This window comes from Diadema setosum, unplaced genomic scaffold, assembly GCF_964275005.1.
Source record: "Diadema setosum unplaced genomic scaffold, eeDiaSeto1 scaffold_38, whole genome shotgun sequence".
NCBI classification, from domain to species: domain Eukaryota; kingdom Metazoa; phylum Echinodermata; class Echinoidea; order Diadematoida; family Diadematidae; genus Diadema; species Diadema setosum.
In genome coordinates, this window is record NW_027307664.1 from 264548 (window position 1) to 280463 (window position 15916).

The 15916-nt window shown below is 36.5% G+C and overlaps 1 protein-coding gene across 1 annotated transcript in view; it reads left to right on the forward strand.

The window, feature by feature from the left end:
• The window catches only part of LOC140245825 (deoxynucleoside triphosphate triphosphohydrolase SAMHD1-like), a 167707-nt gene that overhangs the window by 128732 nt on the left and 23059 nt on the right, over positions 1-15916 (forward strand). Inside the window, 1 exon segment of the mRNA XM_072325326.1 lies at positions 11783-11992. Within this exon segment, the coding sequence (XP_072181427.1) occupies positions 11783-11992 (210 nt within the window).

The following is a 15916-nucleotide window of genomic DNA, read 5'->3' on the forward strand; positions in this document are numbered from 1 at the left end:
ATCTTCGTAGACCTCCGGGTGCAAAATTGTTCTTCGCAAGTCGCACGCAGGGCTTGCCCAGAAAGGTGTGACAGGAACTTTAAAGATTTCGTTCGAGGAGAAAAGTCGTTCGAGTGCGAAATCTTGTTCAATGGCACTAGTCAAGACCATTCAACTGTATACAGTTTTATACATCATCATTGACCCCGACAAATAAACAGTCCGCACTACACTGTTCAAATCACACCTTTACTGGCAAGCTACGCGGGCTTATTAGGTGATTCGAGTATCCTCTCGGATCGCCTTCTGTTTTTGTACAGATTCTTTCTTCTTCTTCTTCTTTTTATGTGATCCGAGTATCCTCTCGGATCACCTTCTGTATCTGTACGGATTCTTTCTTCTTCTTCTTCTTTCTTTATTTCTCCCCAAAAGTTGTGCAGAGGTTAGCTCAGAAAGTGTTTTGCCTATCAAGTTCAAACTTATGCCATGTATGTATCGTGTCCCAAAGACGGCAATCAAACTAAAATCAAAGTGATCAGTCGACCGTGACGTCACTATGACGTCATTATATGAAAACACATTCTCAATCATATCTCATTAATGGAATGAAGTTTTTCAATGAGATTTACGTCACATATATTTCAAGTTATGCGCATTCTACTCATATTCTCAAAATTTTCATTTTCTTTTGATACGCGCGCGTACGCGCGCGTTGAAATATTTGTATGCTCAAATCGAGCTCAAATTTTTTTTTGCACACGTTTCAGACCATTTGGAGCATTTTTTGAAAAATTGAAAAAATCGGACGGACGCGCACGCGCGCGCGCATATACGCACGCACAGCTCATTTGCAATAGAAATTTTCAGTTTTTTTTCACACGGATCGGATGTCCAAAATGTCAAGGAATATTTCTACCAAGTATCAAGTCGATCCGACTTAATATGAATTCATACGGGCCCGTCAAATTCAAAATTCCGCGCGTGCGTCAATGGGGATACACAGTGCAACTATGCCAAAAAACCGCCGATTTTAAATCGGATTTCACTCGTCAGGATGGACGGTGACCCCCCCCCCCCCCATTTTCTTGACATATTCTGAAAGCTGATGAGTTGTACATGTCATTTCATGGGTTGGCGATACTCAAAAAATGATTAAAAGATATCAAATTTCTTAATAAAGTAAAAAAACTAAATTTTCAAAATGACGTCATCAAATTTCAAATTTACTCGAACGTATCTCACTTAAATTTCGCCAATTTTCACCCAGATTTCAGTATGTTGTAGCTTATGAAATGTTCTTTCATTCATGTAAAAACAACATTTTGATTGGATAACGTCATCACCTCGTAAAAATGGATTGAAAGTATCCTTGTAAAATTTGACCAGTTTACGTGTTATCTCTATGGGAGAGCAGTTTTCCTGGCAGTGAAAATTGACATGACTATCTTTTTTGAGCACTAGCTCACTTATGCTTCAGTGAATTTTTCCCAGATTTTAGTATGTTGTAGCTGAGACTTTGAGCTATCGTAAATGTGCCCTCTATTTATTTCATACGACGTCGGCATCACGTCGAAAAACTTGGTTGAAAAATGGCACGTGGCTTCGATGCAGCGTCATTTTGCTTAATACACAGGGCCTATGGAGCATGAAATAGGTCATTGCATATAGCGCATCCGACTTGTAATCCTAAGGTCCCTGGTTCGAGGCTCACCCCTGCCAATATTTTTTTTTTATCTTTTTTAAACACTTTTTTCTTCTTTTTCTTTAGTTAGTCCTAATTTCCTTTCCTAACTTTATCTTTTTCTGATTTTGTCATGCTTCTCCTTCAAATTTTTATAAAAATAACATAATTTTTTCTTTATTTTTCTTTCTTTCTACTACTTTTTGTGCAATAGATGAACAACAACAGTGGCTATTAATCCCATATTTTGCACATGTTTTGTTCATGTCACGTACATTATTTCATAAAATAACAATTACTTGATCGGACACCATCTTGGGTATGTAAATTAGGGTCAAAGGTCATAAATGTTTTATCCTGCATCTTGGTGAATACATGTCCTATCTCTCCCATATTTTGCACACGCAAAGACCATGTTACAAGAATCATTTCACAAAATAACCACTTTTTGCTCAGATGCCATCATGTCTGTGCAAAGTGGGGTCAAAGGTCATATGTTCTTCTTTCTGTATCTTCATTATGACGTGTTATCTCTATGGGAGTGCAGTTTTTCTGCAAATGAAATTTGACATGGCTATCTTTTTCGAGCACTAGCTCACTTATGCTTCGGTGAATTTCTCCCAGATCTTAATATGTTGTAGCTGAGACTTTGGGCTATCGTATTCTACCCTTCGTTTTTTCATACAATGTCGGGATCACGTTAAAAAACATGGTTGAATTTAAAGCTTATCTTCAATGTATTGACATGTTTCTTTTCTTTCTGCAACTTTCTTTGCAATAACTCAAGAAAAACAGCGTCTACCACCCTCAAATTTTGCACATGTTTAGTTCATGTCACGTACACTATTTCATAGAATAATAACTTCTTGATCAGACACCATCTTGGATATGTAAATTAGGGTCAAAGGTCATAAATGTTTCATCCTGCACCTTAGTGAATACATGTCCTATCTCTTCCATATTTTGCACACGCAAAGACCATGTTACAAGAATCATTTTACGAAATAACCACTTTTTGCTTAGATGCCATCCTGGCTGTGCAAAGTGGGGTCAATGGTCAAACATACTTCATTCTGTATCTTCGTTACAGTGTAGGCCTATACGGAATTTGGTACCAAAGATGGCAGGTCTGACTCCCTTTTCTAAATGAGATTCCAAACATCACACGGCGAATGTCCCTAAACACAGATGAAACCTGTATGGTCATGCCTAAATTATGTATTTTGTTGCTGTATCTTCGTTATCTAGTGTATACAGAATTTGGTACCAAAGATGACAGATATGACTCCCTTTTCTAAATGAGAATAGAAACATCACACGGCAATGTCTCTAAACACAGATGAAACCTGTATGGTCATGCCTAATGCGATCAGACCTCGAATCATTGATTTAAAAAAAAAAAAATCGGATCACCTTTATTTGTCAGTAATGACAAATTACAATCTCTAGTTCTTGTTATTTCTCCCCAAAAGTTGTGCAGCGGTTAACTCAGAAAGTCCTCTTCCTATCAATTTCAAACTTATACCATATATGTATCGTATCCCAAAGACGACAGATCTAATAAAATCATAGTGATCAGTCGACCGTGACGTCACTATGACGTCATTATATGAAAACACATTTTCATTCATATCTCATTATTGGAATGGAATTTTTCAATGAAATTTACGTCATATATATTTCAAGTCACGCGCAATCTACTCATATTATCAAAATTCATACTTATTATTAAAAAGCGCGCATACGCGCGCGTTGAATTATTTGTATGCTCCAATCGAGCTCAAATTTTTTTTGCACACGTTTCAGACCATTTGGAGCATTTTTTGGAAAATTGAAAAAAATTGGACGGACGCGTACGCGCGCGCGCATATAGGCACGCACAGCTCATATGCAATAGAAATTTCCCGTTTTTTCACTTCGATCGGGTACCTGAAAAGTCAAGGGATATTTCTACCAAGTTTCAAGTCAATCCGACTCAATATGACGTCATACGGGCCCGTCAAAGTTGAAACTCCGCGCGCGCGTCAATGGCGATATACAGTATCAAATAGATATCAAATATCAAATCAGATATCAAATTTCTTAATAAAGTAAATAAAGTACATTTTCAAAATGACGTCATCAAAATTCAAGTTCACTCGAGCGTATTTCACTTATCCTTTGCCGATTTTCACACAAATTTCAGTATGTTATAGCTTATTAAATGCTCTTTCATTGATATAATAACAGCATTTTGATTGGATGACGGCATCGTAAAAAAATGGATTGAAAGTAATCTTGTCAAATTTGACCAGTTTACGTGTTATCTATATGGGAGTGCAGTTTTTCTGGAAATGAAAATTGACATGACTATCTTTCTCGAGCACTAGCTCACTTTTGCTTCGGTGAATTTCTCCCAAATTTTAATATGTTGTAGCTTAGACTTTGGGCTATCGTAATGTGCCCTTCGTTTTTTCATACGACGTCGGCATCACGTCAAAAAATTTAGTTGAAATTAAAGCTTATCTTCGATGTATTGAGATACTTCTTTCTTTCTGCAACTTTCTTTGCAATAACCCAAGAAAGACAGCCCCTATCACCCCCATATTTTGCACATGTTTAGTTCATGTTACGTACATTATTTCATAAAATAACAACTACTTGATAGGACACCATCTTGGGTATGTAAATTAGGGTCAAAGGTCATAAAAATTTCATCCTGTATCTTAGTAAATACATGTCCTATCTTTCCCATATTTTGCACACGTAAAGACCATGTTACAAGAATCATTTCACAAAATAACCACTTTTTGCTCAGATGCCATCTTGTCTGTGCAAAGTGGGGTCAAAGGTCATATGTACTTTTTTTCTGTACCTTCGTTATGACGTGTTATCTCTATGGGAGGGAATTTTTCTAGATGTGAAAAATGACATGATTGTCTTTATCGAGCACTAGCTCACTTACCCTTCTTTGAATTTCTCCCAGATTTTAATATGTTGTAGCTGAGACTTTGCGCTATCGTCAATGTGCCTTTTGTTTTTTCATACGATGTCGGGATAATGCTAAAAAACATGGTTGAATTTAAAGCTTATCTTCAATGTATTGACATGTTTCTTTTCTTTCTGCAACTTTCTTTGCAATAACTCAAGAAAAACAGCGTCTACCACCCTCAAATTTTGCACATGTTTAGTTCATGTCACGTACATCATTTCATAATATAACAACTACTTGATCGGACACCATCTTGGGTATGTAAATTAGGGTCAAAGGTCATAAATGTTTCATCCTGTATCTTGGTGAATACTTGTCCTATCTTTCCCATATTTTGCACACGCAAAGACCATGTTACAAGAATCATTTCACAAAATAACCACTTTTTGCTCAGATGCCATCTTTGGTGTGTAAAATGGGGTCAAAGATCAAATATACTTCATTCTGTATCTTCGTTAGTGCATACGGAATTCGGTACCAAAGATGGAGGGTCTGACTCCCTTTTCTAAATGAGACTCCAAACATCACATGGCCAATGTCCCCTCAACAAAGATGAAACCTGTATAGTCATGCCTATTGGGATCAGGACTCAAATCATTGATTTCCCAATAGATCGGATCACCTAATTTGTCAGTGTTGACAAATTCCGAGTCTAGTTGAGTATATGTATTTTCCAGCACGCAGGATAATTTTCTGTGGGCGGACAAGGATTTGGGCGAGTTTTGGGCGAGTTTTGTGTTACCTGTTGGACGTGTGCTACTTACGTTCTACTCACTTTCTAGTTACGGGCGAGTTGCGTGAAAGTTGCCTGCGAAGAACTACGGCTACGGCCCTTCTACTAGTCTTCTGCGTGGCAACCCCCGCGACTCACCCGGAATAAGTTTGAGCATGCTCAAGGACACGTCACACCTCTCGCTCTAACTTCGGTGAACATTGTGCGGGTTCTCGTTTATCGAAGTCAAAATCTCAGCCAATTTTTAACAGTGCTTTGAAAGTTGGTACCGAAAATTTGAATTGCACAATATACTCTTCAGGAGCGACCACATAAACTAATCAAAAGTAAAATTAATAATTTGATAAATGGTTCAGTTCCTCCGCTCAGAAAGAGGGGTTGAAAATGTACCCATTTGAATATTCGTAGTTTAATTTCTAAAATTGATGAACTTAGATTACTTCTTAGACATACATCACTTGATGTTATTGGTTTGAATGAGACATTTTGTGATTCTATGATTGATGATTCTGAATTGCATATCAATGATTATGTTCTATTACGTAAAGACCGTACAAGACATGGTGGTGGTGTGGCTATATAATTATATTTCCAAAAGATTCAACTATAAAATTAGAGACGATTTGAATTCATGTACTTTAGAATGCCTTTGATTTGAATTTCATTATCCAAATAAGCCTTCCATCCTTGTTGGGGAGTTTTACAGACCTCCGAATTCTCACGTTGATTTCTTTGACGAATTAGACAAGAATTTGGACTCTGCTCTCTCGGAACCGATGAGTTGTATTATATCAGGTGATTTCAATTGTAATTATATGCCACACCAACCTGATGTGAATGCCGAAAAAGGAATGTTTTATACAAATATGTACGGACTAAGTCAGTTAATTGATACTGCCACAAGAGTTACAAATACTGCTTCTACTTTAATTGACTTGATATTTGTATCAGACAAAGAACTTAAAAGTGAATAAGGAATATTTGAGACTAGCATCAGTGATCATTATTAGGTATATGCTATTCGAGACTTCAGTGCAAAGATCCATCAAAAATCTGAATATGCAGAATTTCGCTCATTCAAAAATCTTAATGAGGAGGAATTTTATAGTGATTTGAGAAGTGCTCCGTGGCAGGTCAAAAAAAAAAAAATATATATATATATATATATATATAGACGATGTTGATGATACGCGTGTGATATGTGGTTGACTCTTTTCAATAATGTTATCAAAAAGCACATACCTTTGCGCAAAAAGCGGATAAGAAAACATGCATATTCATGGATATCTGATGAGGTTGTTAAGCTCATGACAGAACGTGATAAGGTTCTCAAAGCTGCTAAAGCTAACAATAGTGATGATCTTTGGAATACCTATAAATATCTAAAGAATATAAGTTACTCATCTCGTGAGAATGAGAAAAAAACAGTATAACACTGACCAAATTTTACAAAATCGTAACGACAGTAAGAAAATATGGAAGAGCTTGAGAGACCTTACGCCTATCAATCATCACCCATTTCTCCCAATACCATAAACGTTGATGGTGCAGAAGTATCGGACAATGCAAATATTGCTGAAGCATTCAACAATTTTTTCATATCTTATGCAACTAAAATTACAAAATATATAGAGAGGAATACTTCTCAAATGATATTAGACGAGGACAACGGTTTAGTTCCATCTCATTCTCAATTTAACTTAAGTATGATAACGAGAGATTTTGTAGTGACACAGATCGAACTTCTTGGCATAGATAAAACAACCGGAGAAGATGACATCAGCTGCAAACTTTTAAAGATAACAAAGAATGTTATTGCAGAATCTCTTTGCGATATCATTAACAAATCCCTGTCTACGGGAGTTTTTCCACGTGAATGGAAAAAGGCTCGGGTAGTACCATTATTTAAAGCAGGAGATATTTCTTCGTTGAATAACTACCCCCTCATCTCAATCTTACCAACCGTGAGTAAAATTATCGAAAGGGCCGTACATCAACAACTGAGCGAATTCATGAATGCGAATGACTTATAACACCCTAATCAATCTGGTCTTAGGCCATTTCATTCCACATCAACTGCTCTTGCAAAACTTGTGAATCAGTGGTCATTGAATATAGGTAATAATCAAATTTCTGGAGTTGCCTTCATAGATCTTCGGAGGGCAAGTGTATAGGGTGTAGCAAGACGACTGTAGATTGGTTCAAATCCTGTTTAAGTGACAGAAAGCAAGTGACGCAATTTAAAGGAGCCAAGTCCCACCCTTCAACTATTAAATTAGGTGTACCTCAAGGGTCAATTCTTAGTCCCCTTTTATTTTCAATTTATGTCAACAGTCTACACGAGTGTACTTCAGAAGGTGTTATAGATACGTACGCTGACGAAACGACCCTCACTGTCAGTGCTTATGACGCAGCAGTTTTAGAAGAAACATAAATGTTGCACTAAACAAAGTAATGGGGTTGATTAAGGAAAATCGTCTCGTCCTTAACACTGACAAAACTTCTTTCATGATAATCGGTTCCCGTGCTAATCTTGGGAAAATTGAAAAATTTCAGTATTTCATTAAATGGTAGTCTGATTAAAAGAGTTCAGTTCACCAAATGTTTAGGTGTTTTAATAGATGAAGAACTGAAATAGTCTAAACAAATCGAAATGTATGTAAACGTACCCAGGAAAGTGTCTGCATGATAAAGAGAGCGAAGGCCTTTTTGCCCCCAAATCCTTAAAATTACTTTATAACAGTCTAGTATTACCACAATTTGATTACTGTTTTGTTGTTTGGTCAAACAGATTTCATTCCCATACAACTAAGCTATAAGAAAAAAAAATCAAAACAGGGCAGCACGAATGATTTTGGACAAAATATTTGACACACCGTCGGCTGATTTAGTCAAAAGTCTTAAATGGATGACACTGGACAAACGTTTCGAGTTCAGTCGCGTTACGATGATATATAAATGCATCCATAACTTAGCACCTTCATACCTTCGGGTACACTTAGTTAAGCCTAGTGATGTACATAAACATCACACAAGGCTAATAGACAGTGGAACTTTACGTGTGCTAAGATTTCGCTCTGTTTGTCACAAGTGCAGCCCAATTGTATCTTCTCTACTTGAATGGTGAATAGGCAGGATTATTCAATTAGATCAGCTTCTTCATATATCCATATAAGAGGTTGCTTAAGCAAAGTTGTTATTTGTATTAGTAATACACTAAATTTATTCTGGGCTAGCTAATCATTCCTGTATAATAGCGTTTTAATTGTTATTTCGGCATTGTGGTGAATTCTTGTTGTGGCATAATCAACATCCACTGTATTTTGTATGTTACTTTACAATGTACAGTATGTATCTATACGTTATCTTCTGTATACGTACGTTTTGCTACTTAATGTACATTTGTTCATATATATCATATATCATATATCATATATCATGGAAGACCACTATTTATTGGTGAATGGGCTACCCTGATAAAAGATTAGAAATAAATAAATAAATAAAACACCTTACCGGGCAATCCTTGCTTGTGACTTCAGGCAGATAGCACGCACAGTGACAGTACCAACAGTACCTATAACAAGCACTTTAGTCGGAAAGGTGTGACAGGGCCTTCAATAATGCAGTCGTTTGATAGTACAGAAATGCCAACCATTTTCAGTAAACATTGTTAAAGGTGAATTTGTCTATTATTTTTTCCAATGTGTATCATGCTTGCGGCATTCTATCAAAAGTTAAAGTTCATTAAGAACCGGGCATTTTTTTTTTTCTTTGTTAACATTATTCGAATACGCCGCATCCGATTAACCTTTTTCTAAACAAAAATCCTAATTTAAATCTTAAATGTAAATCTAATTTACAGAAATGAATTTTGTAAAACTAACATGCAAATTATTTGCAGATATGCAATTATGAGTTACCGTCCTTATTATACACTTTTTGCACAGTAATTTTCTTTTCTGCAATTACTGTACATGTTGCATATAGAACAATAATCACAAGAAGGTTAGTTGCTAATGGCTAAGATCAAAAAACTTACAAGTTTCTGAAATATTTCCATATTTGAATACATATCATAATATGAAAAAAGGAATAAACACCAAGGAGATTATGCAGTCCTACCTTGATATTCCTGATCTACTTATAATTTCGACTACTCAGATTAACCCCCCCCCCCCTAAAAAAAAAAAAAAAAAAAATCTCACGAAAACTAGTGATTGCCAAAAAAACCCCCAAAGAAACAAAAAAACAAAAAACCCAAGAAAACATTGATTCCACTATCTCATAAACTTACTACATATATACCGTTTTGCCTTTTTTGCATACTTAATTTTGTCGAAGACTAAATTCTGTTATCAAAGGGGAAGTTCCCGAATTATGGATAATGCGATTTCAGTGAATGCAGAAATACTTGTGAAAACTCAGTGCAAAGGTTATGAAATTCTGAGACATTCAAACATTCTACATGATACACTGGCTCTTTAACAATATACTATAGCAGAACGAATATTCATATACCATGTGCTAATTGGTAAACAATCTTTACTTTTTAATGATAAAAAGTGAACTTTCTCAGCTACCTGTTACTTGAAAATGAATATCACTATCCGATTATGATAAGTGCGATGTGCCTCTGTTGATGATATTTAGATCACGAAGACGTTTTCACTTAATGGTTACTGACTACTTGTTTCTCTTTCTTTCTCTCTCTCTCTCTCTCTCTCTCTCTCACATACACACACAAGCACACACACACACACACACACACACACACACATAAATGATGTTTCAATTAAACATAATGCAGTAGAAATATAAGTAAGTCATGAACATGTAGCGCCTTTCGTAAGGCGATACGTATGATATACAAGAAGCCATCACTCTTCTACAGTTGTTTGAATGCAGACAGCATATTATTACCAACACTTGGCGTCCGTCAACCATGTACACACTCAAGTCGGGAAATTTAATGTGTTAGAATTCTGACATAGATTTCTTGGATAATGAAAACAAGTAACTCCATGACGTTCCCAGTTATTTATTAACCTCAAACTGCTCTATAGTTCCTTAAGAAAGACATGCACAAATTACATGTCGCTCAGCCTTATGGTCTACTCTATGTATGTACATATCACCTAAATCCATATTATTTGACATGCTGAGAAAACGATGTCTCACTGTCCTCAGAAATCAAAGTGAGGCAGTCTGTGGAAAGCTCTAGACACTTTCATTGTAACAAAAATGCATTGAACTAAAACATTATACAAACACTTAAACATCATAAACAAATTACAACAAACATCGGGCTTTGAGCTCTTATCATCCACGGAGCACCGCGGTCTGATGATAATCGTCAATGTTTTGTTTAACGAGCAGATACTTTAAGTGTTCTGGACGCTACTTTCTTGTAATAGATATACATGGTTTTGGTGAACATCAATATTCTGATATTTTTAAACAGTTGATCCCTCAGTGTCCTTAGGGGTCAAACTTGGGCTCCAGTGGTTAATGACCGATATTCTGTAGAATGATTAGATACTGTTTTCGTGACAGAAATGCATGGTTTGTTAATCAATAACAGTAAAGCGTTGCCTTTAATATACATCAAACATCAATAATATTATATATATTATATATATTACATTGAGGTAATTTACCTTTTCAGTACTCATTGGTCAAAGGTAATAAATTGTTATTACCAAAGCTCTGTGGAATATCAAGCAGTTACTTGAAGGAGAAATCTGGATCAGTTTCAGACTTATATGAACAACTATTAACTGGTTTTACTGGGTGCAGAGGAGTTTTAAAAGTAGAAATACACAACAAAAACCGAATCTAATTTACTGTTTGGTATCTAATATGCAGACTGGCACGTGGCTTTACTGCCATTCTTTCTGTCTGTCCATGTAATATACAATTTCATTGCAGCAAACATAATTTATCTGTACAATTTCATTGCAGCAAACATAATTTATCTGTATATCATAAAAGTTTACCATGAAAGAGAGAAAAAAAATTAAGGTTATTGATCTTACGGTCCTCAGAGGTCAAATTAATGATCTGTGGAATATGAAAACAATATCATTTTTACTGGTAATACAAGCCCATGGTTAGAGCATCACATAAACAGTGCATGTTAAACATAAATCTATTCAAAAGTAGCAATTGCTTAATAGTGTAATACAGGGTATTTTGAGCAAAATCAAACCTTTATGTATTAAAGTAGTTACCGCAAAAGTGCAAAAAAAAGTATGATAGGCTATATGAAAAGAAACGATATGCAGATCTTAAGCGAGATTAAAGTCTGTGTGAACTCAAATCAAGAGGAACATGTTTAATGGCAATAAAAATTAGTGCAATATTACTATTACCTGTTTTCAAAGTAATGATTAAAAAAAAATGTTGTTACATACAGACCAGAGAGAACAAGTTCTACCTGTACCAAATCGTTAACAATACTGTCAACGGGATCGACGTTGATAAGTGGGACTATCTGGCTCGAGACGCTCTCTTCCTTGCCATCAATTCATCATTCGATTTCCAACGAATCCTCCCCTTCGTGAAAGTCTGTGAAGTGAAACAAAAGGACGGAAGCGTGAGAAAAGAGCTTTGCTACAGAGATAAGGTGATTGTTGAGTTAAATTGCATGTATAAACATAGACACATTTTTTGATTGCTTGTGTCACTTTGAAGTATAGCATTAACTCGCTTCGCACTACACTGTGTTATTGATATGATATATGCTAAGCTTGTTTCATTTTTTTTATTTCTGTTTTTTCAGATCACACATGCAAGAGAATACATAAATTATGATATTACACCATGCATAAGGATAAGCATAATACATTGTATTTTACAGATTGATTCACAATGTATACTTGCATTATTATCGTAGCATTATTCGATATATAAGACGTAGCATATTATATATCACAAAGAAATTCAGGGAGACCGTAGAAATAACAAACGTAAATTATCTAGGTGATGATCGAATAGTCTGTTATGTCATTACGGTAACAAGCATTAAGAAGAAAAAAAAAAAGAGAAAACTGAGGGGGGGGGGGGGTCGTAATAAAAAGAAATGGATTGATTTGGGGATCATGTGTTTCTAGTAATTGTATGAGAAGAAAAGTGGGAGACCGCTATCATAAGAAGCTGCTTGACATAGATGGAGGCCTCGGGGTAAAATAATCTATTCGAAATAAATTGACTTATAACATGACTGGGATAAGAGAAGTGCCTATAGAATAGAATTATCAATTCCGAAATATCACGATAATTGTTAGGTAATAAAAGAGAGGGGGAAAGTCACTGTATTTGCTTTAAAGAGGCAAATGCAAATAAAAAAAAATCACTGTGTTGAGATGAGTGCTCCACTGTGCTGCGATGTACAATGCAAGGTGTGAAGTTAGAGTTTAATTTGACGTTATTATACGTTATATGTCGTGTCTATGTCTAAAGCTGTTGTATTTCGGTAAAAAGATTTTTGCCTTGAATGAGAGGGACATACAATTTAGTAGTTGCCATTATTTGCTTAGGGAGATCGTTCCAAACGCCTGGTCCATTGTGTCTAATTGACGTTTGACGTATTATGAACTTGGGATTGCGGAGGTGTGTGGAGCCGGGAAATGTGCAAACGCCGGGAAATGTGCAAACGCCGGGAAATGTGCAAACGTCTTGCCGGGAAATGTGCAAATCTCTAAATTTCATCAACGGGAAATGTGCAAACGTGACGCCGGGAAATGTGCAAATGTTCAGTTTTGCCGGTAAATGTGCAAAAGCCTCCGGGAAATGTGCAAACCATTCATTTTACCTATATCATGTATACTCGTAGATGGAAGAGAAACTCTCAATCAAAGCTGCGCATGAACCATTTTCATCTTTACCACCTGTCTTAGCGACAATTTTTTTTTTTTTTTTTTTTTTACATTTTCGGCATTTTCTTGTAAACCCCACAAGGAAATTTCACCAGATTTGGCATATAACATCTTAATGGTGATATGATCGTAATTTGTTAAAATGAGCACCCCCCCCCCCAAAAAAAAAAAAAAAAACCACCAAGGAGGTGGGAGGAAGGAGTTGAAGCCTCAGAGTCCCTAAACGCTTGATGTTTTTTTCTTCATATGTCGAACCGAAAAAGAAAAAAGCTAAGTTAGTGCTATAAAGACATAAATGACTGAAATTTCATGTTTGATATGGCGGACCCAGGGGTGCCCTGATCGGGGGGGGGGGGGTGAGGGGGAGGGGATTTTCAACATTTTCAGCATATTCCGAAAAATCTAGGAAGGATTTTCACCACACTTGGCAGATACAGTCAAATTTATGGCATGTGACATGATCTTCATTTGTTAGAATGAGCCCCCCCCCCCCCCCATCGCCGAAAGGGGGGTTAAAGCCTCAGCGTCCCTAAAATCCTGATTTTTTTTTAAAAATCTTCTTTTGTCGAACCGAAAAAGATAGAGCTAAGTTAGTGCAATGAATACATTTATGAATGAGATGTCATGTTTCATTATGGCCGATCAAGGGGTACCCAGATCGGGAGGGGGGAGGGGTGGAGGGGATATTCCACATTTTTAGCATCTCCCTGAAATAGCTACGAGGGATTTTCACCAAACTTTACAGATAGCATGTTCATGGTAATAATTATGATCTTAATTTGTTCAAATGAGCCCCCCCCCCCCCACACACACACACATACCGCCGAAGGGGGGGGGGGGTTGAAGCTTCAGCGTCCATAAACTCTGATATTTCTTTAATCTTCTTCTGTCAAACCGAAAAAGATAGAGCTAAGTTAGTGCTATGAGGACACAGCGTTAATGAATGAAATTTCATGTTTGGTTATGGCGGATCAAGGGGTCTCCAGATCGGGGGGGGGGGGGGGTAAGGGCAAGGAAAGGAATTTCCCACATTTTCAGCATCTTCTTGAAATATCTACGACGGATTTTCACCAAACTTGGCAAATTGCATCTTTATGGTGATATGCTCTTAATTTGTTAAAATGAGCCCCCTCCCTTACCAAACACAAACACACACACACACACACACACACACACACCGCCGAAGGGGGGGGGGGGGGGGTTGAAGCCTCAGAGTCCCTAAACTCTGGAATTTTTATCTTCTTCTGTCAAACCGGAAAAGATAGAGCTTAGTGCTATGAAGACAGTAAAGTGAAAACAAAGTTCTGGTAAGGGCCTGAGAACCCGTCTGGCACCATTTCATAATTGCTTGCAATATATCGAAAGAGTCTACAAAGAAACTTACCTGGCTGACGCGGTTTGCCGGAATGATGAGTCGTTTTGGAGTATTTTGAGAAAAATAATAAAAGTCGGTAGACCGACTTTTATTCCAGAAGGCTCCAGACTAAATCGGTCTCAGGGAAAACTCGACCCTATTTCAGACAATTTACACACAGTTCGTGATCGCCATGTTCATCAGTACTCTATAATACTACGGGTACCAAACGAGGCCTTACTGAGCAGACTGGAAAGTGCGTGCTAATCCTGTACAAAACAAATGGACAGCGCGCGGTCCTCAAGCCTACTAGTATACGCACATCACCTCAGTTGCTGAGACGCGCGGTCTTTGAAGTTTTTGTTGTTGTTTATCAAGCGTCTCTGATTGTTTTTAGAGGTGCTTGAGAAAGTTTGAAAGTGAAAGTTTATTTACTCACAACCCAAATTCTGGGTATCGGAGTCCAATGAAAAACATATAGCACATTATAATATCAATAAATGATAATTGCAAATAACTCTGAAAAGTGTACAAAACAACTATAACAAAAAAAATGAAAAGCGATTGATGAAAAGAAAAAAAAAATGTACAGAAATATACAATATATACACGATATATGGTAAAAAAAAGAAAAAAAAAGAAAAAAAGGGAAATATGACGAGAGAGAGAGAGAGAGGAGAGAGAGAGAAGGGATATGGAGGTGAAGAGGGATAGTGAGAAGGACACAAGACTGGTGAATTAACAAAAGATATACGAGTGACTTTTGGTTCAGGAAAAAAAAAGAAAAATAGAAACAAAAAAGAAAAACGCAAAGACATACGGAAATGAATTCATACGCTAAGTGAACAAGAATGAAAGAAATATGAAGACGGGAACGAGAAGAAGAAGAAGTAGAGAGATGGAAGAAAAAAGGAGGAGAGAGTGAAAAGACAAATAAGTTATATATCAATTGTAAAGAAGGCACAGCCTGTAAAAAGGCATGTAGTATTTGCAAAAAGGATAAAAAAATACTAATAATCTAAACATGTGTCGTTATATAATTACAAAACTTGGTTAAATTGGAAAGGACTGTTTTCTTTTGACAATTAAATAATTGATCCATCGTCATAGTGTTTGGGTATTTCCAGTAATATTTTTTTTAAGTATTTCTTTCGTTGTTCATTAAAGAGTCTACACTGAAAAAGGTAGTGAAATTCATCGCCAATTTTCTCTTCATTACAATGGGTACAAATCTTTCGTTTCTTGGCAGTTCTTGGCAATTGGCAGTTAATGATTAGCGCAACGGAATTTACATAAAATTTTTTGCCTGTGAATCATT